General features: G+C 32.2%; 1 protein-coding gene across 1 annotated transcript in view; it reads left to right on the top strand.

Annotated features, from left to right (window-relative positions):
* The window catches only part of LOC127723777 (uncharacterized), a gene marked incomplete at its 3' end in the record, with an annotated part of 46,417 nt that extends 22,882 nt beyond the window's left edge, over positions 1-23,535 (top strand). Inside the window, exons 2-24 of the mRNA XM_052230526.1 lie at positions 12,834-12,872; positions 13,073-13,112; positions 13,793-13,825; positions 14,308-14,346; positions 14,741-14,764; positions 15,681-15,713; positions 16,215-16,238; positions 16,692-16,724; positions 17,080-17,094; positions 17,654-17,683; positions 17,900-17,929; positions 18,325-18,354; positions 18,800-18,832; positions 19,208-19,237; positions 19,479-19,526; positions 19,869-19,892; positions 20,408-20,449; positions 21,199-21,222; positions 21,618-21,641; positions 21,961-21,984; positions 22,494-22,541; positions 22,865-22,888; positions 23,512-23,535. Of these exons, the coding sequence (XP_052086486.1) occupies positions 12,837-12,872; positions 13,073-13,112; positions 13,793-13,825; positions 14,308-14,346; positions 14,741-14,764; positions 15,681-15,713; positions 16,215-16,238; positions 16,692-16,724; positions 17,080-17,094; positions 17,654-17,683; positions 17,900-17,929; positions 18,325-18,354; positions 18,800-18,832; positions 19,208-19,237; positions 19,479-19,526; positions 19,869-19,892; positions 20,408-20,449; positions 21,199-21,222; positions 21,618-21,641; positions 21,961-21,984; positions 22,494-22,541; positions 22,865-22,888; positions 23,512-23,535 (712 nt within the window). The remainder of the gene's footprint in view (positions 1-12,833; positions 12,873-13,072; positions 13,113-13,792; positions 13,826-14,307; positions 14,347-14,740; positions 14,765-15,680; positions 15,714-16,214; positions 16,239-16,691; positions 16,725-17,079; positions 17,095-17,653; positions 17,684-17,899; positions 17,930-18,324; positions 18,355-18,799; positions 18,833-19,207; positions 19,238-19,478; positions 19,527-19,868; positions 19,893-20,407; positions 20,450-21,198; positions 21,223-21,617; positions 21,642-21,960; positions 21,985-22,493; positions 22,542-22,864; positions 22,889-23,511) is intronic.
* Positions 23,536-23,999: the final 464 nt, after the last annotated feature.

Below are 23,999 nucleotides of genomic sequence, written 5' to 3'. Positions count from 1 at the left end.
ATATAGGCAAAGTTTGAAAAATCGTAGCTCCGTTGTTTGCGGTCCGATGTATAAACTGTTTAGTGTTTTGGAAAGGACATTTAACTGCGAAAATTGTGCTGACTTGATAGTGAAAATAAAATGTTTATAGCCGTTAAAGAAGACTTGGGTATTTGTTTACATATCAGACGTAGTAAGGAATACGGGAGGCTATATGGCAAATTTTGAAAAAATCATAGCTCAGTTTTTAACCGTTTGATTTACAAAATGTTTAACGTTTTGGAAAGGACATTCAATTGGGCAAATTGTGCAGTCTAGGTTTGGAAGATCAGTTCAGGCATTCAAAAGTTATAGGTCGATAAAGAACACATGGGTATTTGTTTACATATTAGACGTAGTATGGAACACGGAAGTGTACATGGCAAACTTTGAAAAATCATAGCTCCGTTGTTTACCGTTCGATTTCCAAAATGTTTAACGTTTTATAATGGGCATTCAATTGCACACATTTTGGTGTCTTGATATTGAAAATCTATCGGGGCATTCAAAAGTTATAGATCGCCGAAGAAAACGTGTCAGAAACTGTGGTACAAATATCCAATGTGCTCCACCTAAATGTTAAGAAATGATAGCCTTTCATGAAGGAGTTTAAGTGTCAAGCTGCTATATCTGTTGTATTCATCAATATCTTGGGCCAATATTTACCCTTTTCCTTGAATATTGTCTACCGGCATAATAATTTTATTCTTTATGTACCTCGCGATGAAAATTTTTTCAAAAATTAAGCGCTTCATAAGTCTACGGTTATACTAAAACTTTTGTCGACAAGAATAAAAAGAGCCAATATTTCTTCTTTTGAATGATATTCTGGTACTGGCCTTATAATTGAGCACTTTTAAATACATCCTGATGGGTTGTTTGACATTAAATGGGAATGAAAACAAGTTTAAATAACAAAATTTGTTGTCGGTATCAACAAAAGGTGCCAATATCTTCCCTTCTTCCTGATTTTTCTGGTCCGGCATCATTATTTGAATCTCAGAATGAATGGTTTGACACAAATTGAGAGATTTATAAGTGTACGGTTACTAATATTTATGTCGCGAAACAATTAAAAGCGACACTATTTCATCTTTGTTACAATATTCTTGTACCGGCCTGGTAATAGAGGACATTTGATACATTCAAATGGATTGTCAGACATAAAAGTGAAAGAATAAATGTTTTGAAGTGCTATATTTGTTGCATTCAGCAATATAGGGTGCCAATATTGACCATTTTCTTGGTTATTACTTACCGGCATTAACATTTTATCCTTTCGGTACCTGAGGATTGATAGTTTTACACAGGTTTGGAGTCTACGGTTACTAAAACATTTGTCGACAACTATAAGAAGGCATAATTTGACAACAATTGAGAGATTTATAAGTGTACGGTTACTGATATTTATGTCGATACCAACTAAAAGTGACAATACTTCATATGTTGTATAATATTTATGAGTTTAGATGTATTCTCAGACACAAAAGTGAAGAAATGAATGTTTCAGGTTGCTGTATTTGTTGTCTGCATCTATAAATGGTGCCAATATCTATCCTTTTGATGATACTTGTGTGCCAGCATGAACATTTTATTTTTTTGATGGATAATTTGACACTGTATAAGTCTACGGTTACTTTTATTTGTGTCGATAACAATAAAAGGCGACAATATTTCTTTCTTTTTGATGATACTTCTGTGCCGGTATAAACATTTCATTCTTAGGATGGATAATTTGACACTGTATAAGTCTACGGTTACTTTTATTTGTGTCGATAACAATAAAAGGCGACAATATTTCTTTCTTTTTATTGATATTCTTGTACCGGCTTTGTAATTGAGTACTTTTTGTACCTCAAAATTGATTGTTAGACATTAGACTGAAGGATTTTAAGTTTCAAATTGCTATATGTGTTGTACTCATCAATATAGGGTGTCAACATTGACCTTTTTCAAGGTTATTCCATACCGGCATCCTATTTTATTCTTTTTGGTTTATAGTTTTCAGTGTATGGAGACTAAAAACTTTGTCGACAGATATAAAAAGTGCCAATATTTCTTCTTTTATATGATATTTAAGTACTTTTATGCCTCATGCTGGACTGTTTGAGTTAAATTATATTTATTATTTTTTTTTTTTTTTTTTTTTTTTTTTTTTAACTGGTCTGATAAATGCTGGAGTGTTAGAGTTAATTTATAGTTAAAATTTTTATTTATTTATTTATAAAGTCTGAGTGCGCATGCGCGACATGCCTTGGATACAAGGGTTCCCCCCATTATCATATGTGTACTGAGTGCTTTATATAGTAGGCTTTGTGTAATAATTTCCTCAAACAAGGTGTGACACAAAATTTGAATTCAGGGAAGATAATCCAATTAGGAATATAGGCAAAGTTTGAAAAATCGTAGCTCCGTTGTTTGCGGTCCGATGTATAAACTGTTTAGTGTTTTGGAAAGGACATTTAACTGCGAAAATTGTGCTGACTTGATAGTGAAAATAAAATGTGTATAGCCGTTAAAGAAGACTTGGGTATTTGTTTACATATCAGACGTAGTAAGGAATACGGGAGGCTATATGGCAAATTTTGAAAAAATCATAGCTCAGTTTTTAACCGTTTGATTTACAAAATGTTTAACGTTTTGGAAAGGACATTCAATTGGGCAAATTGTGCAGTCTAGGTTTGGAAGATCAGTTCAGGCATTCAAAAGTTATAGGTCGATAAAGAACACATGGGTATTTGTTTACATATTAGACGTAGTATGGAACACGGAAGTGTACATGGCAAACTTTGAAAAATCATAGCTCCGTTGTTTACCGTTCGATTTCCAAAATGTTTAACGTTTTATAATGGGCATTCAATTGCACACATTTTGGTGTCTTGATATTGAAAATCTATCGGGGCATTCAAAAGTTATAGATCGCCGAAGAAAACGTGTCAGAAACTGTGGTACAAATATCCAATGTGCTCCACCTAAATGTTAAGAAATGATAGCCTTTCATGAAGGAGTTTAAGTGTCAAGCTGCTATATCTGTTGTATTCATCAATATCTTGGGCCAATATTTACCCTTTTCCTTGAATATTGTCTACCGGCATAATAATTTTATTCTTTATGTACCTCGCGATGAAAATTTTTTCAAAAATTAAGCGCTTCATAAGTCTACGGTTATACTAAAACTTTTGTCGACAAGAATAAAAAGAGCCAATATTTCTTCTTTTGAATGATATTCTGGTACTGGCCTTATAATTGAGCACTTTTAAATACATCCTGATGGGTTGTTTGACATTAAATGGGAATGAAAACAAGTTTAAATAACAAAATTTGTTGTCGGTATCAACAAAAGGTGCCAATATCTTCCCTTCTTCCTGATTTTTCTGGTCCGGCATCATTATTTGAATCTCAGAATGAATGGTTTGACACAAATTGAGAGATTTATAAGTGTACGGTTACTAATATTTATGTCGCGAAACAATTAAAAGCGACACTATTTCATCTTTGTTACAATATTCTTGTACCGGCCTGGTAATAGAGGACATTTGATACATTCAAATGGATTGTCAGACATAAAAGTGAAAGAATAAATGTTTTGAAGTGCTATATTTGTTGCATTCAGCAATATAGGGTGCCAATATTGACCATTTTCTTGGTTATTACTTACCGGCATTAACATTTTATCCTTTCGGTACCTGAGGATTGATAGTTTTACACAGGTTTGGAGTCTACGGTTACTAAAACATTTGTCGACAACTATAAGAAGGCATAATTTGACAACAATTGAGAGATTTATAAGTGTACGGTTACTGATATTTATGTCGATACCAACTAAAAGTGACAATACTTCATATGTTGTATAATATTTATGAGTTTAGATGTATTCTCAGACACAAAAGTGAAGAAATGAATGTTTCAGGTTGCTGTATTTGTTGTCTGCATCTATAAATGGTGCCAATATCTATCCTTTTGATGATACTTGTGTGCCAGCATGAACATTTTATTTTTTTGATGGATAATTTGACACTGTATAAGTCTACGGTTACTTTTATTTGTGTCGATAACAACAAAAGGCGACAATATTTCTTTCTTTTTGATGATACTTCTGTGCCGGTATAAACATTTCATTCTTAGGATGGATAATTTGACACTGTATAAGTCTACGGTTACTTTTATTTGTGTCGATAACAATAAAAGGCGACAATATTTCTTTCTTTTTATTGATATTCTTGTACCGGCTTTGTAATTGAGTACTTTTTGTACCTCAAAATTGATTGTTAGACATTAGACTGAAGGATTTTAAGTTTCAAATTGCTATATGTGTTGTACTCATCAATATAGGGTGTCAACATTGACCTTTTTCAAGGTTATTCCATACCGGCATCCTATTTTATTCTTTTTGGTTTACAGTTTTCAGTGTATGGAGACTAAAAACTTTGTCGACAGATATAAAAAGTGCCAATATTTCTTCTTTTATATGATATTTAAGTACTTTTATGCCTCATGCTGGACTGTTTGAGTTAAATTATATTTATTATTTTTTTTTTTTTTTTTTTTTTTTTTTTTAACTGGTCTGATAAATGCTGGAGTGTTAGAGTTAATTTATAGTTAAAATTTTTATTTATTTATTTATAAAGTCTGAGTGCGCATGCGCGACATGCCTTGGATACAAGGGTTCCCCCCATTATCATATGTGTACTGAGTGCTTTATATAGTAGGCTTTGTGTAATAATTTCCTCAAACAAGGTGTGACACAAAATTTGAATTCAGGGAAGATAATCCAATTAGGAATATAGGCAAAGTTTGAAAAATCGTAGCTCCGTTGTTTGCGGTCCGATGTATAAACTGTTTAGTGTTTTGGAAGAGACATTTAACTGCGGAAATTGTGCTGACTTGATAGTGAAAATAAAATGTTTATAGCCGTTAAAGAAGACTTGGGTATTTGTTTACATATCAGACGTAGTAAGGAATACGGGAGGCTATATGGCAAACTTTGAAAAAGTCATAGCTCCGTTTTTAACCGTTTGATTTACAAAATGTTTAACGTTTTGGAAAGGACATTCAATTGGGCAAATTGTGCAGTCTAGGTTTGGAAGATCAGGTAAGGCATTCAAAAGTTATAGGTCGATAAAGAACACATGGGTATTTGTTTACATATTAGACGTAGTATGGAACACGGAAGTGTACATGGCAAACTTTGAAAAATCATAGCTCCGTTGTTTACCGTTTGATTTCCAAAATGTTTAACGTTTTGGAATGGGCATGCAATTGGGCAAATTGTGCAGTCTGGTTTTGGAACATCAGCTCAGGCATTCAAAAGTTATAGGTCGATAAAAAAGCCAACTAATAACTGTAACATGCTTATTCCTGGTACAACATTAGCAGGTGCTCCACCTTACTATGCAACATAGAATGGCACTGCCTATTTTTTAACCGACATTTATAAGAGGAGAAAGCACAGGTGTATGTAAAGAACACTCTGAGAATACCAAAGCATATGCCTCATATGGAATTATACTCCTTGGTACAACATTTTGGAGTGCTCCATGTGTAAATAGCAATCTGTGTTGAGGAATGCGAATGTTTTTCTAGGGACTTGCAAAGGCTGTTAAAAAGGGTTAATTTGCACCTAAACATACTTTATTGAATCAGCAGTTAGTTGGTTTAGGCTTCTGTGGCAGGAATTGCTGGTACAACAATTCAATGTGCTCCGCATAAATATTTAGGACACGATAGCACTGACCTGTCGTGTGAAGGAGTTTAAGTGTCAAATTGGTATATTTGTTGTATTCATGAATAAAATTGACCTTTTTCTTGATTATTCCTTACCGGCATAAACATTTTATACTTGTGGTAGCTCAGGTTTGATAGATTTACACAGTTTGTCAGTCTACAGTTACTCAATTAAACATACAATTTGACAGGAATGAATGAAAATGGCAAACTGCTACTTTGCATTTTGTAAGAATAGTATATAATTGAGATAGCTGTCTAGTTAACCTTAAAATCCCAGTTGATTTGAGAAAGTTCTTAAAGGTGACTATCTGAATGTAGTCAGAAGTGAAAATCTTAGCCTTTTTCACCTATGAAATAAACCTACAATTTGACAGGAAGGTTAATAAAATGGCAAATGACTTTGCAATTGGTAAGAACAGTATATAATTGAGACAGCTGTCATGTTTTATAAAAATCCAAGTCGATTTGAAAAAGTGACAGAAATGTTTAAGGTTGACTATCTGAATTTATTGCGCACTGAAAATTTAAGCTGTTTTGACTTCTCAATTAAAACATACCATTTACCAGTAATCAACCCAAATGCCAAATGACTCTGTCCTATGTAAGAACAGGGTATATTGGAAATAGCTGTCAAGGTTTTTGAAAATCCAAGTCGATTTGAAAAAGTTACAGAAATGTTTAAGGTTGACTATCTGAATTTATTGCGCACTGAAAATTTAAGCTGTTTTGACTTGTCAATTAAAACCTACCGTTTGCAAAAATATTTGACAGCATCAACTTAAACTGACCATATTTGCACATTATTATGTAAATCTATATAGCCGCATAATAATTCAGTAATAATTTTATGTCAAGAATGAATGTTTTATACAAATGACAGTAGTATTGGAACATAATGTGAATACACAATTTTCTCCGTATAAATATAGATTGCCAGCATGTCCTCTTTTTAATCAAAATATTGTCTAGCAACAAAATTTCAGTAGTTTTGATACCTCAGGCTGACTCCTATAACAAAATTATTTGACTGCATCAACCAAAACTGACCATATTTGCACTTTATTTTGTAAATCTATATAGCCGCATGGTAAATCAGCAACTATTTTTATGTCAGGATTTAATGTATAATACAAATGACAGCAATATTGGAACACAACAACTACAAATTTTTGTCCGCATAAATTAAGAGTGCCAGCATGTCCTCCTTTTGTTCAATATATTGATACGTAACAAAATTTCAGTAGTTTTGATACCCCAGGCTGACTCATATAGCAAAATGTCAGGATGTATTAATTTAATCCTTAAATTTGACAGCAATACACCAAACTACATAATGACCTATGATTTAGTAAGATCAATATATTACTAAAATAGCTGTATAGGTTGATGAAAATCCTAGTTGATTTGAAAAAGTTATAAAAAAAATTAAAGTGTACTATCTGAATATAGTCCGAACTGCAAATTCAATCTTTTTTTAACTAGATTAAAGCTATTCTTAAGTTTGACAGCAATACACCAAACTACATAATGACCTTTGATTCAGTAAGATCAATATGTTACCAAGATAGCTGTACAGTTTGATGAAAATCCAAGTTGATTTGAAAAAGTTATAAAAAGATTTAAAGTGTACTATCTGAATATAGTCGGAACTGCAAATTCAAGCTTTTTGGACCTAGATTAATTTAATCCTTAAATTTGACAGCAATACACCAAACTACATAAAGACCTATGATTTAGTAAGATCAATATATTACTAAGATAGCTGTATAGTTTGATGAAAATCCTAGTTGATTTGAAAAAGTTATAAAAAAAATTAAAGTGTACTATCTGAATATAGTCCGAACTGCAAATTCAATCTTTTTTTACCTATAAATTTGTAAGCAACACACCAAACTACATAATGACCTGTTATTCAGTAAGATCAATATATTACTAATATAGCTGCATAGTTTGATGAAAATCCAAGTTGATTTGAAAAAGTTATAAAAAGATTTAAAGTGTACTATCTGAATATAGTCCGAACTGCAAATTCAAGCTTTTTTGACCTAGATTAATTTAATCCATAAATTTGACAGCAATACACCAAACTACATAATGACCTATGATTTAGTAAGATCAATATATTACTAAGATAGCTGTATAGTTTGATGAAAATCCTAGTTGATTTGAAAAAGTTATAAAAAAAATTAAAGTGTACTATCTGAATATAGTCGGAACTGCAAATTCAATCTTTTTTTACCTAGAAATTTGTAAGCAACACACCAAACTACATAATGACCTGTGATTCAGTAAGATCAATATATTACTAATATAGCTGCATAGTTTGATGAAAATCCAAGTTGATTTGAAAAAGTTATAAAAAAATTAAAGTGTACTATCTGAAATGCTGAATTTTGTTCAAAATTGCAAATCCTAGCTTTTTTGACCTAGATTAAATTTGACAGCAATACACCTAACTACATAAAGACCTATGATTTAGTAAGATCAATATATTACTAAGATAGCTGTATAGTTTGATGAAAATCCTAGTTGATTTGAAAAAGTTATAAAAAAATTAAAGTGTACTATCTGAATATAGTGCGAACTGCAAATTCAATCTTTTTTTAACTAGATCAAATCTATTCTTAAGTTTGACAGCAATACACCAAACTACATAATGACCTTTGATTCAGTAAGATCAATATGTTACCAAGATAGCTATATAGTTTGATGAAAATCCAAGTTAATTTGAAAAAGTTATAAAAAGATTTAAAGTGTACTATCTGAATATAGTCCGAACTGCAAATTTAAGCTTTTTGGACCTAGATTAATTTAATCCTTAAATTTGACAGCAATACACCAAACTACATAAAGACCTATGATTTAGTAAGATCAATACATTACTAAGATAGCTGTATAGTTTGATGAAAATCCTAGTTGATTTGAAAAAGTTATAAAAAGATTTAAAGTGTACTATCTGAGTATAGTCGGAACTGCAAATTCAAGCTTTTTGGACCTAGATTAATTTAATCCTTGAATTTGACAGCAATACACCAAACTACATAATGACCTATGATTTAGTAAGATCAATATATCACTAAGATAGCTGTATAGTTTGATGAAAATCCTAGTTGATTTGAAAAAGTTAAAAAAAAAAATTAAAGTGTACTATCTGAATATAGTCCGAACTGCAAATTCAATCTTTTTTTACCTAGAAATTTGTAAGCAACACACCAAACTACATTATGACCTGTGATTCGGTAAGATCAATATATTACTAATATAGCTGCATAGTTTGATGAAAATCCAAGTTGATTTGAAAAAGTTATAAAAAAATTAAAGTGTACTATCTGAAATGCTGAATTTTGTCCAAAATTGCAAATCCTAGCTTTTTTGACCTAGATTAAATTTGACAGCAATACACTAAACTACATAATGACCTTTGATTCAGTAAGATCAATATGTTACCAAGATAGCTGTATAGTTTGATGAAAATCAAAGTTGATTTGAAAAAGTTATAAAAAGATTTAAAGTGTACTATCTGGATATAGTCGGAACTGCAAATTCAAGCTTTTTGGACCTAGATTAATTTAATCCTTAAATTTGACAGCAATACACCAAACTATATAATGACCTATGATTTAGTAAGAATAATATATTACTAAGATAGCTGTATAGTTTGATGAAAATCCTAGTTGATTTGAAAAAGTTATAAAAAGATTTAAAGTGTACTATCTGAATATAGTCGGAACTGCAAATTCAAGCTTTTTGGACCTAGATTAATTTAATCCTTAAATTTGACAGCAATACACCAAACTACATAATGACGTATGATTTAGTAAGATCAATATATTACTAAGATAGCTGTATAGTTTGATGAAAATCCTAGTTGATTTGAAAAAGTTATAAAAAAAATTAAGGTTAGGTATCTGAATATAGTCCGAACTGCAAATTCAATCTTTTTTTACCTAGAAATTTGTAAGCAACACACCAAACTACATAATGACCTGTGATTGAGTAAGATCAATATATTACTAATATAGCTGCATAGTTTGATGAAAATCCAAGTTGATTTGAAAAAGTTATAATACCTGGTACAACATTATCATGTGCTCCACCTAGCTATGCAATGTACAATGGCAATGGATATTTTTAACCGACATTGACCACAGGAGAAAACCCAAGTATATGTTACAAACTTCACTGAAAATACCCAAGTATATGTCAAAAACCTTCTGTTAAAATTTCAACCCTTTTTTTTCTAAGAAGGGAGGCATGCTCACTGTATATGTCCTATTTTGTCTCCGGTTTTAATCTACAGTTGAATTGTTAGGACGAAAAAGCAACGACATTGCTTTAGAACCAGATTCAATGAAAAACAGTTGGTATACATCCTAAATAATGTCAATACTACATAACGAAGTACACCTTGGTACAACATTTTGGAGTGGTCCGTGTGTAAATAACAATCTCTGTTTAGGAATGAGGAAATCTATCTGTTGGCACTTGTGCAGGTTGTAAAAAGGGTCAATTTCCACCTAAATATACGTAACTGTATCGGCAGTTATTTGGTATAAAACGCCGTCACTGAATTCGGCGGCAGGAATTATGTGCTCCACTGAAATGTTTATGAAACGATAGGTATGCGAGTCTATTTACTGACATTTCCCACTTGTACAGGCTGTAAGAAGGGTAAATTTCCACCTAAATATAAGTTTAGCAACACTAATCAATCAATATTATTGAAGTAGTTCTTCAATGTATTATGGTGCTTAGCCTCATTGAAAGAATGATCCTACCGGTAGTCAGACATATCATGTTCACACCAGAAATTAATTTCAGCAGTGACAGACATAACGGAAAATAAAGCATACAAACAGGTCAGTCTTATCTTCAATACTGTTGTAACAACATAATTTGAAAGTATTCGTGTCTGTATAGGCTGTCAATATAGGCTGTCAATATATTTTTTCTGATATAATTTAGTCTGGAAAAAGATAATCGTTTAAAAATGTATTTATGTTCACATCAAAATTGCTTTCAGGAAAACCCAATTACTAAATGTAATGTTAAATATAAAATACATGACAACAAATTTCATGTTATCAGGGAATAGAAAATGCCGTTATATTTATCTATAACTGATACAATTAGTGACCATCCTTACAAAGATCTATACATTTTGTTACGGAAAAGAAGAACGTATCCTTTATATTTTATCACAATTCATGTTCATTGGCGTATACGCTAACTATGGGCTAGTAATTTGCTATAACAGATCAATATAACTTACCTTTTTACGAAGTTTATCCCCGATGTATTATCCGTACACAATAACACAATCCCTGAAATCAGTTTCTGGTGTGAACACGACCCTGAAAGCAGTTTCTGATGTGAACATGACGCTGAAATCATTTTCTGGTGTGAACATGATAACTGAAAGTTAATTTTGGTGTGAACAGAATCTTACAAGTTTATGACACAAGGTTTAGTCAAAGAACGTCTCGTCTTTGTTCTCATAAAGTTTACCGGAAGATACCAATACCTACTTAACAAATATTCCGTATCAATTTCACAAATTATAAATAGTTCTTCAGTTTATTATCGTGGCCCCCCGCATTGAAAGAAAGACCTTCCCGGTATATAACCTTTTCATATAGTTTTTTAATTTTAGCTGTAAATGTCTGCATTATGTCTTGAACTTTGCATGTGTGCTTTATCTTTTATTTTTGGTTAATTTTTACATGTGCTTACATTTTTACTTGTGCTTAAGTTTTACTTGTGCTTCAGTTTTAGTTATGTTTCAGTTTTGGCATGTTCACATGTGTACTTTATTAGTGCTTTGCATGTAATTCCAAATGATTTCAGATTTTGAAAAAAAAAAAATAGGGGAATGTCTTCGGACAAAGACTTGTGTCTCCTGCCGTTTTTTTTTACGGCCGTACAAAGACTTGCATTGCTATCGTTACATAAATATTTAAGTGGAGCACTTTGAATTGTTGTACCAGCAATTTCAGTCGCATAAGTCAGCGCCGGCGTCCCATACCAAATAACGGCTGCTTCAGTAAATATAAATAAGAAGATGTGGTATGGTTGCCAATGAGACAAGTCTCCGTCCAAGTCACAATGTATAATAATTTAACCATTATAGGTCAAAGTACGGCCTTAAACACGGAGCCTTTACTCACACAGAACAGCAATCTGTAAAGGGACCCAAAATCTTTAGGTACATATTGACCCTTTGTAACAGCCTGTACAAGTCCAAAGAAAAATATTTCCTCATTCCTTAATACAGATTGTTTTTTACAGATGGAGCCCTCGAACATGTTGTATCAAGGTGTAATTAGTTTTGCTATTTTGGTCGTAACAGTTCAACTGTTGATTACAGATTCATTCGAACATGTTGTACCAATGTGTAATTAGTTTTGCTATTTTGGTCCTAACAGTTCAACTGTTGATTACAGGTTGCGAAAAAAAAATACGTCATATTTCAATCTATATTTGAACGAGCAGTGTGTATGCCTTCCTCCGGAGAAAAAGGTGTGTGGGTGTGAGTTTCAAAATAGTTTTTTTGACCTAAACCTGGGTATTCTCATTGCTTTTTGACAGATACGTAAGTTTTCTCCTGTTGTTAATGTCGATAACAAATATACATTGCCATTGTATAACACAGTCAGGTGGAGCATATGTTAATGTTGTACCAGGAATTAGCATGTTATAATTAACTGTTGGCTTACTCCATACTGAATATATAGCTCCTAGTATATACATGGGTTAGGGTTAGGATATACCCGTTAGATATGAACCCTTCCAATCACAAAGCAGAAGACCGTGGAAGTAGCTTTTCCTATTTATAAAAGGAGACCATTGTTTAATGTAGGAGCACACGAAATTGTTGTACCAAGGTGTAGCTTTATACCTACCAATTATTTAGGAATGAAATGGATATCAATTTCCATAATGCGATTTTAAAATAAAGAATGCATATTTTTAGCGATTAAATACCGTTTCACCTAAATAAATAATAGTGGAGTGTCTTCAGACATTTATTTTTGTAAGCCTAATCCTAGCCTGAATATTCAATTTAACTATCCTTTTCTTTTCTTCAGAAGATGGAATCTTGGATGAAAGACAAATTTGACGAATTGGTAGGTATAGTTATATATTACTTGATCTGTTGATACTCTACTTATTTCATATACTTTCCTTTATTACTGAACTTACCATGTTATGACTTAAAGTGAGCATTATGTGGCTTTTCACGTCAATATAATATTTCAGTATAGGATTAATATTCCAATATGAATTGGTATTTTATTTGTAACCAATTCAATTTGATTTCATTCAGGGCGAAGATCTGAAGAGCGAAATAAGGGAGCAGCACATAGGTAGGATTGTTTGCATTATTATAACATATGGTTGTTATGGGGGATATTCCGGTTCATCTGGTCAAAACGATCTCAAATTTATTTCTATATGGACGATTTCGATGTTTCACTGACTAATACTTAGTGACTCCCTTCATAATATGAAAACTACATCACAGGAAAGGGGATTACGCAAACTGCCAAATAGTACCAGTGTCTGTCAACATTGCCATATTTATCCACTGAATATACAAGGTCCTTTTTATAACCAAAATATGTCAAAGGAAAAAATAAAGGCCGTACAACGAAGATAGTACCACTTACGTACTAAGTTCAGCCGGTAAAATTGAAAGTATGATAATTGAACCCAGTTTATAATCTTAATGTTACTATAACTTCATATTCGTACGGTCTGTATGACACTGCAAGAAGTTTTGACAACAAATCTGAATAAAGTTTTCAAAAGCAATGCTGAGCAAAATGATTTCTACGATCAGAAAGATTAAAAGTTATATTCTTTTCCAAATTATATTATATGTACCCAGCTGGATAAACAGATCATATCATAAATTGGGTTGTGTAAAATATTGAGTGTTGCATGGTCACGTATATAATTGTATTTTTGATTCATGCTGTAACCTGAAATGGGTTAGGAAAGCCTAAGAGTACTAAACAATTAATGCCTGCCACATTTCTTTCAGCAACTGTTAAAGACCTGAAAATGTTTGTTGAAAGTAAGTTAATGAGCACTTAATTATTCATGAACCAGATTAATATTTTGTGACCTTTGTGTGATATTTAAAAATTTTTTTCTTGCCTTTCATGCAAAACAACATAGATATTATGTATCTGCTAAGAGTTTGAAGAAGTAATGATAACAATATAAAGAGAAAAAAATGAGAAAGCTCAGAATACACTTTCAAGGTTATGTGTCTATGAATTGATCGACACTGAGCAGAATATTATGTTAAATGAGTGAAGTTAAAAGCCGAAAACCTGACTTAAAAATACGATTCGACAGTACTTCTGGAAACTGAAGTCAAACTATCTCATCTATATTAGTATTTGCAATGAGTTTAATATCATTATATTTCACACGAAACAAAAACAGCAAAATTCAGCTGATTAAATGATTTGTCAAATCATTACAAACCGATAATTAAAGTTTAAAAATACTAGTCTAGATGTAATGCATATTTTAACTGGCTTATTTCAGGGAAATTAAGGGTTACACAGACAGAAGCAAAAGACATAGGTAAGAACTGTTTTCAATAATCTTTGGACATATCTGTATTTTATTCACGACTTATATATGTTTTCTCAATTGCTACCTATTCTATGTCAATTAATGGTGGTTCAGAAAAGTAGTTTGAAATACTATAAGATCGATGTTACTGGAGAAATAATTCAACTCCTTTGGTATAGATGTATATATTTGTTATCCTACAGACATCTTGATTCATCTTTTGTATCAATGCATAAAGGCAAAGACGAAAGGGAATCTGTCAATAACTGTTAATAAATTGTTTCAAATACCAATTCATTAGCACCAGACGCCTTTGAGGTACAAGTTTATGATTTCTTTATACAAATTGCCCCAAGTTTTGGAACATAATTTTTATTATTTATACACTCCTTTTCTTCTTCAGAAAATGAAGATGAGGAGATTTCAGGTAAGACATTTAAAACAAAATGTGAGGTAGGTAATATATCTTCATTCATATAACAAGTAATTACATAGAGAAATAATACCTGCGACTAAAGAAGTATGTCCAATAACTGTTATTTTGGACTGAATTTAAAAAAAAAAAAAGTAAAGGCGAAATAATTGCCTTTGATGTATTCAGAAGTTTATTGGCATTATTCTCTACGTGCTGCAGTCTGTAACGTTATGAAAGTCTAAAAGTATTCAAACATGCTCATTTCATATCACCATTTGTTTTCCTCTTGTAGTTGATGTGTTTCCCTCTGTTTTAGTTGGTTACCCCGATCTGTGTTCTCTTATTGTAATCATGGCTATTGAACAGCGGTATTCTACTGTTGCATTCATTTTGTACAGTTTTAGAAAGTTTTTTCCTACATCAGAGTTACCCACATGTATGTTTATTCAACAGATTTTAAAATCTGACGTGACTAATAATAATTCACAAGATGTACAAAAATAAAGATTGAGATCTATGACGTCCGAATGACCTATATTAAAACTATAACTTCAAAATGTCCAATATGATTGAAAAAGTTTGACAATCCAAGTTTACTAAAATCTTAGAATTCGAACCTGCTGTGTAGTTCATACTCGTTGCCTGACCGTACCTCCTCCTTTCAGACAGAATCTTGCAAAATTTGCAAAATTGTACATTGCAAAAGACAACATTAAAATAGTGATCATGCGCAAAGAAACATTCATTTTCAAATGGCTGACATTCGAAGAGATTATCTTTTCTGGTACCTTCAAATGGCAAATGTCCATTTTTCATTCCGTCCTTTTGCCTTTCCTATCACTGCTGTAATTAGTTCTTTCGTATTGAACTGTAAAAGTTGTATGTGGAAAAAAAACAGTGTACTAAATGCAAAATTATTCATTGGTAGATGTAGAAGAGAAGACATCAAGCACTTCTGAAGGTAAGGACTCTTAATTGGTCAACAGTTCAAGTACTAAGTTATATTTCCATTTCATCATCAATGACATCAGTGATGTCTTGATTTTTTATTATAAAGTTTTATCAAGTGGAAAAGTATATAGAAAAGCACTCCCATGTGTAAAATAATTGTGAAATATTATGTAGGTATCATAGTTGTCCAATCATTTTAACACGGAGATCAATCATTGATGTTAAAAAAAAACAGTTTGAAATACTACAAGATATCAGAGAAATTCTTCAACTTCTTTGGTATAGATGTGTATATTTGTAATCCCTATCAGACATTTGATTCATCTTTTGCATCCATGTCTAAAGGCAATGAATAAATGAAATCTGTCGAAAACTGATACTACATTGTTTCAAGTACCCATTCATTTACATCATTTGCAAATGTACTAAGAGTTGTATGGTTTCTTTGCACAAATTGTCAGAAGTTTAGGAACGTACTTTTGATTATTTATACACTTATTTCTTACTTCAGATGATAAAGTGCTGCAGATTTCAGGTAAGAAATGTAAAAGAAAATGTTAAGAAGGCAGTGTATCTTCATTTATAATACAAGTAATTATATAAAGAAACAATACCTGCGACTGCCATGTGTTCATCCTCATACCTCAACTGGATAAGATATAAAGTCCGTGGATCTCAACGAAACCGGTTAATCTGGCTTAGGTAGCATCATCAATTATTTTGAGACATGGGTTCACCCTCATAACTTATCTGGGTAAGGTCTAAAGCCAGTGGACCTCAACGAAACCAGTTAATCTTGCTTAGGTAGTATTATCGATTAATTTGAGCCATGAGTTCACCCTCATACCTTATCTGGATACGGTCTAAATCTCTTATTCCGTACTTTTGGCTTCCTTATAACTACTGTTATTAATTCTGTCGTATTGAACTGTACCAGTTTCATGTCTAAAAAAATCATTGTACTAAATGCAAAATTATTCATTGGTAGATACAGAAGAGAAGAAAGAAGACGATAGGGAAGGTAAGGACTCTTAATTGGCCATAAGTTCAATTACCAAGTTATGTTTCTAATTTCATCATCCATGACATCGGTGATATTTTGATTATAAAGTTTTACCAAGTTGAAACGTCAAATGACAAGCACGCCCATGTGTAAAATAATTGCGAAGAAAAATAAAAGAAAACGAAGAACAGACAGATCATGGTTGGGCAATTTCTATTTCAGACATCAAAAAAACTTATCGATTAATACTTGTTACATGTCTGTTACCTTTATACTAAATTGCTTCTGTATTCATTGAAAATTGCAACAGTTTGTATGAGCCGTCTGAAAGGTTTTATCATGTTATTCTAAGCATTCCTTTACTTACTTGTAGAAAGTTATCCACCAAGTAAGTATTAGTTACTGCAATAAATACATCTATACTGACGACACCACTTCTTCGTGACAAATTTCAGAACCTTGAATAAAACTTTGTTTTATGTACTGCTTGAAAGATTAATATTATGTCTTTTTAAAAGCATCAGAATTGCAAGAAAACAAAGTGTAGTCCTCCGAAAATGAAGGTTATAAAAAAAATACCGAACACACATAGCCTTACCCAGTTAAGAAACACCAAAGTTAAATTGAAAGCGACTGACAACATCGTGAAAAAAAAACACCATAGCACCCACTTGGTGCAAGCCTTTCAAACGAAATGCAGGATTAACACTAATATTCAAGATACTTTATACACTATTTAAAACAAAAGTGCATTGAGGGTGTATGAATGCCATAAACATTTTTAATGTCCTTGCAGTCAACACTGATTCAAAACAATATCAAAATGATTAACCTTTTTTCGTACCTGTCTATGCATCACTGTATCATGATTTCTTGTTTGACAGTGACATTAGATGTTTATGGCGATTTTGATATCTTTGATAATTGCTTCATAGTTTTATTTGCAGGTTTCGTTTTTGGTAGAGGAAAAGGGAAGAGTAAGTAGTTATCTTTTCAATTTGATTTCATAGACATGTATAATACGTATAGCAATCAGTCAAAGAAAGCATTTCAGTCTTTCATTTCAATAGTTCTCACAGGTATTTCGCAGAAATTATAAAATCTTAATTTAGAACGATAGTTTCTATAAACATTGACACTTTTGAAAAATGCTTCTATGAATATTGTTTTATTTACATTTTTTATCGTTGCAGGACATTTACAGCTGCACCCTGATTGCAGTGGTATGTAGTAAGCTATGGTCTTCTTTTTATCACATAAAATAGTCAAGTAAGGTAGTAATTTCATCATGTACCAGGAGACTTTCGATAAGGTAGTGGATAAGCACAGCTATCTGCACATGGAATTAAACAGCAAATTTGTATAGGACAAGCAGGCCTATACCTATAGCAAAAATAGCAGCCAAAATATAATTGTTACATCAGTAGTCATTTCCGTGTGAGTTTTGTGTAAAAAAAAAATTATTATATATATATATGTTTCTTTCTTCACATCGTTCACCTAAACTGATACACTTACATTTTCCGGATTTTATATGTATAAAAGCACATTTTTCTTGTGTTCTGTACTTTTCAATTCTTTCGTTACATGTAACATCCAATTTTTGTATACATTTTAGAGCCAGCATCAACAGGAAGTTCCATGCCTGGTAAGTTTTATTCAGATTTGTCTTTAAATCCCATGCACTTTTCAAGTGCTTTTCCAATCTTTGACTTCAGAGTGTAAAAATTAGGCGAGCACATCATTTGAATTAAGTATAATGCCATATGGCATCTATTTGGTAACAACTTGACATAGTTTTGATTGCTACATATTTTTCTGCTTACCATTATAATTCTCATACTTTAGGGTTAGGGTTAGTTTAATGTTCTATGTTTCACGATATCTATATCCCATCGAAACTAACAAAAGTGGTCGTCACCGTTTTGATTTCATTTTACAACTTCACCAGCATACTCTGGGTACTTGATTCTTCATTATCCTGAGGGCTCATTGGTGGCTTTGGACTATTTTGTGCTTTTCGTCGTTGACACATTCCCCCGTTTCCATTCTTCATCTTATTTTATTAACTGAAATACTTTTACATGTTGCAGACCAAGAGAGTTGGCTGATACAATACATGCTGAGTAAGTAGACTATTATATGTAGAGAAATGCAAATTATTACTCTTCTATTTTGATCAGCAGACCGTGCTTAGGGTTTTAACTACATCAGTAAAAGTCGAACTAAAGCATTGGTAAAGGCATCTGGAAAACCATACCTACTGAAGCAAACATGCTATCAAAAGTCCAAAATAGTAGAAAAAAATCCACCTAATGAAACCTACCAATTATGAAAGAAAAACTTCTTTTTTATACACATCTAGATTATAAATGTTTCTCTTTCATTATATCCTTTACTTAAACTGTTACACTTGGACTTTCTTGATTTCATATGCATAAAAGTATACTTTTTTTGTGTCCTGCATTTTTGATTCATTCGTTAATTTTTATACATTTTAGGCCAATTTTCACCAGCAAGTTCTATTCCTGGTAAGTTTTAATCAAATTGTATTCACAGCTCATCCACTTTTCAATTGCTTTTTCAATCTATGAATTCGGAGTGCAAAAATGAGGCGACCACATTCTTTGAATAACATTTAATGCTGTCTGAAATGCAATATGCAATTTTAATATAAGCCACCTATAACATATGGTACCTCATTGTTAACAACTTTACATAGTTTTGAATACTACTGTTTCTCTGCTTAGGTTTCTAATTTTCTTATTTCAGGGATGGGGTCAGTTCCATCCGGCTCCGGACTACAGAAAAGAAAAAGTAGTAAGTTTATCCATATGTCTATATCAACAGATATGCAAATGCAGAGTGCAGACAATCTGTCGGTGGTATATATGAATGAATAGGGCAGTATTAAATTTGAATGTAAATTTGCATTGTTAGGGTTCTGACATTAAAAATAAGACTTATGGGAAAATATTTAACAGTTATACGCGTGTAACTAAATGAATGAAAAGGTATTTCTTGTTTTTGAAGTACAGAATACATTAACTGATACACATATACTTTCAGGATGTAATATGTATACGTGTATATAATTTCCTTGTGTTCGGAATTCTTCGTTTCATCCATTATATCTGACATCCAAGTTCTTGTATATTTCAGGCCAAGGTGAAATGCAGCCATCTGGTAAGTTTCTTTTTCCTTCAGATTGTAATAAATTGTCAAAGTAAGATATGATTTTAAGAAAATTGCAAACCTCGACAGAAGTATTATATCAAAATAATTTACAAAGATGTATATAAACATTAGAAGATAATTTTAATGATGTATGCCTTCTCTCTGACTTCTATTTAGACGAACGTAACGTCTGCCTGTAACAACCACTTGAATCTGGAAAAGATTCATGCCCTAACCTTGTGATTGACTGCAAACACATTGTAAAAAGTGTATGGCATATGAAAACAACGATGAACTGATGCCTCTCCGTATGCACTTTTCAAGTGCTTTCTAATTCTTTCGCTTCAGTCTAAAAATGAGGCGAAGACATTATTTGAATAACATTTAATGATGTCTTAAACACAATATGCAATATCAATGTGAGACACCTCTAACATATTGTATGTATTTGGTAACAACTTTACACAATTGTGATTGCTACTTTCTCTCTGCTTATCATTCCAATTTTCATTTTTTATGGTTAGGGTTAGTACCTTCCTGCTCCAAGCTACCGAAAAGAAAACGTAGTAAGTTTATCCATAGGAAGTTATAAACACATATGCAAATACACAGTGCAGAATATTTGTAGGTGGTATATGTGAATGAATACGGCAGTATTGAATTTGAATGTGAATTGGCATTAATGTGTGGTAACGGTAATATTACAATTTATGACAGAATATTAAACAGTCATACGCTTATTCCCAAAATACTGAAACAGTAAGGGCCCTTGAATGCATAGACTATGTAAACTGATACACATATACTTTCGGGGATGTCATGTGTATAAATCTATATAATTTCCTTGGGTTCTGAAATCTTCGTTAAACCATTATATCTGATATCACAATTCTTGTATATTTTAGGGAAAGTTGAATTACAACCATCTAATAATTTAATCCATATTTCATTAAGGTCAGAAAATTAATGACTTATTTTTGAAAAGTAGCAAACATCGACAGTACTATTCTATCAAAATCATGTGTAATGATGTGCATAACCATCAAACGATCAATTTAAGTTTAATACTGAATATTGATTTGAATGTAATTTGACATTGTCATGTGGTAACAGTAAAAATAAGATCTACAGCAGAATATTCATCAGTAATACGCGTGTAAGCAAAATACTGAAGCAGTATAACTTTCTTCATGTAGAGGCCTTTAAACACATAAACTTTCGGGATTTAATATGTATAAATGCAATTATTTTCCTTGTGTTTTGAATTTTTCGCTTCATCCATTATATCTCACATGAAAGTTCTTGTATATTTTAGGCGAAGATGAACAACAGCCAACTGGTAAGTTTGGTCATATTGTATCAACAGCTCAAATGAAAGTGTCATTTAAAGACAGCAGCAAACATCGGCAGTACTATTCTATCAAACTCATTTGTATCGATGTATATACACATCAGAAGATCATTTTAATATAAATATGCAAATATTGATTTTTAATGTCACTTGACTTGTTGTGTGCTTACAGTAAAAATAAGACTTATGGGAGAATATCCAACAGTCATAAGCGTTTTACCAAAATACTGAAAAAGTAAGGTATTCGTTCAATGTAGAGACAATATAAACTGATACACATATACTTTCGGTATATAATTTGTGTAAATGGTTATAATTGGCTTGTGTTCGGAATTTTCCGTTTCATCCATTATATCTGACATCCAAATTCTTGTCTATTTTAGGCCTACTTAAAGTACAGCCATCTGGTAAGTTCTTCCTTGATTGTATTACAAGGTGAAATTAAAGTGTAATTTTAAAAAAAAATAGCAAACATCGACAGTACTATTCCATCCAAATCATTTGTAATGATGTATATAAATATGAAACGATCAATTTAAGTTTTATATGGAATATTGATTTTTAATGTATTTTCTCATTGTGGTGTGCTAACAGTAGAAATAAGATTTGTAGGAGAAAATTCTGACAGTTATACGCTTGATACTTATTTACTGAAAAAGTTTCCTTGTGTGCGGGTTTCTTCGTTTTATCCATTACGTCTGAACTTCGCAGTCTTGTATATTTCAGATCAAGTTGAACAACAGCCATCTGGTAAGGTCTTTGTCAGCTTGTGTTCAAAGCTCAAATTAAAGTTAGGTGTTAATTAAATAGCAAACATCGACAGATCTATTCTATCCCAATCCAAAAATCTTTTGTAAAGATGTATTTCAAGATAAGAAGATAATTTTAATGAATTTTACCTTTTCCCTGACTTCTAGTCATACCCACTGAAGGTTTGCCTGCAAATCATTTTTCCTTACATAACATTTATGCCCATACCTTATGATTGATTGCAAACAGAGTGCATAATGGCACATGAATACAACGATGAACCGATGCCTGTACGAGTGCGTTTTACAAGTGTTTTGTAATTCTTTGACTTCAGAATGTAAAAATGAGGCGAACACATTGTTTTAAAAACATTTAATGCTGTCTTAAATACAACATGCAATTTACATATCAGCTATTTATAACATATTGTATCTAAATGGTTACATTTTTACATAGCTTTGATTGCTACTTCTTCTCTGACATAACATTCTAATTTTCTTATATTATAGTGTCAGATGTTGCAACTGCAGCCTCCACAGTACTAAAAAGAAAAAGTAGTAAGTGTTATCCATATGTCGTTATCATCACATATACAACTGCAAAGTACAGATATTCCCCGGCTAGGGTAAATGTTCATGAATATGGCAGTAATGAATGTGAATGCCAATCTGCATTGCTGTTTGCTAACAGTAAAATTAAGATTTATGGGAGAATATATAGTGATATGGGTGTTACTAAATTACTGAACATGTACAGACTACGTTAACTGATACACATATACTTCCGGGATGTACTATGTATCAATACATATAATTTCCTTGTGTTCTGAATCTTTCGTTTCATCCTTTATATCTGACATGCAAATTATTGTATATTTTAGGCGAAGGTGAACAAACGCCATCGGGTGAGTTTCTTTTTTTTTTTCGATTGTCTTAAAAGCTGAAATGAAATTGTGATTCTAAAGAAATAGCAAACATCGCCACTACTACTGTATCAGAATCATTTGTAATGAGGTATAATAACATCAGACGATCAATTTAAGTTTACTATAGAATACTGATCTCAAATGACATTTGTCATTGTTGTGTGCTTACTTGAAAAATAAGATTTATTGGAGAATAGCCATCAGTTATACGCGTACGCGTGTTACCAAAATACTGAAAACGTATGACTTTCCTAATGATGATACTACGTAAACTGATACACATAAACTTCCGGGATATAATATGTACCAATGTACATATTTTTCTGGTGATGTTATTTGTCATTTCTTCTCTTATATGTGACACCTAAATCATACTTTTTCCATAATGTACTATACCTGAAGATGTCTCGAAGTATTCGTATTGATGTTATCTATTAAACCCCTTCTAATGAAGTGTGTAACTTAAATGAATTACAACATGGTTGTACTTTTACGGGCTGATATTTCTTACAGTAGTAATGGGGTTCCAAATTAACTGGATACGATTTTTCCATACTCTGCAAGAATCAGGTTGTAAGATTTTGAATGTTTTGTTTTTACAGCATCAGCTCTTGCAAAAAGTAAAGGTAAGGACTTTAAATCAATTAGGGTTAGGGTTAGGGTTAGGGTTAGGGTTAGGGTTAGGGTTAGGGTTAGGGTTAGGGTTAGGGTTAGGGTTAGGGTTAGGTTAGGGTTAGGGTTAGGGTTAGGGTTAGGGTTAGGGTTAGGGTTAGGGTTTAGGGTTAGGGTTAGGGTTAGGGTTAGGGTTAGGGTTAGGGTTAGGGTTAGGGTAGTGGACTTTGGCGAGGGTTAGTGAGGTGACCTTTTTTACTTCTGCGCATGTCTGACCTTTTTTGTGACTGCGCATGCGTGAGAAATTTCCAAAAATATTTCTAAGTACAGAGTATGAAAAGTGCCTTTGACTTCAATCTTCAAACAGGTGTAGAATGGATTTGAATAGAGATATTTTCTTAAAGTTAACTGTTCCGAAAAGTTGAAAAGGCGATCTAGAGCATGAAAACTTATTGGTATCAATGAAGTGTACGGCTGC

Source organism: Mytilus californianus, unplaced genomic scaffold (genome assembly GCF_021869535.1).
Source record: "Mytilus californianus isolate M0D057914Y unplaced genomic scaffold, xbMytCali1.0.p SCAF_13, whole genome shotgun sequence".
In the NCBI taxonomy this organism is placed as follows: Eukaryota; Metazoa; Mollusca; class Bivalvia; order Mytilida; family Mytilidae; genus Mytilus; species Mytilus californianus.
This window is presented reverse-complemented; position numbering and strand designations above follow the sequence as displayed.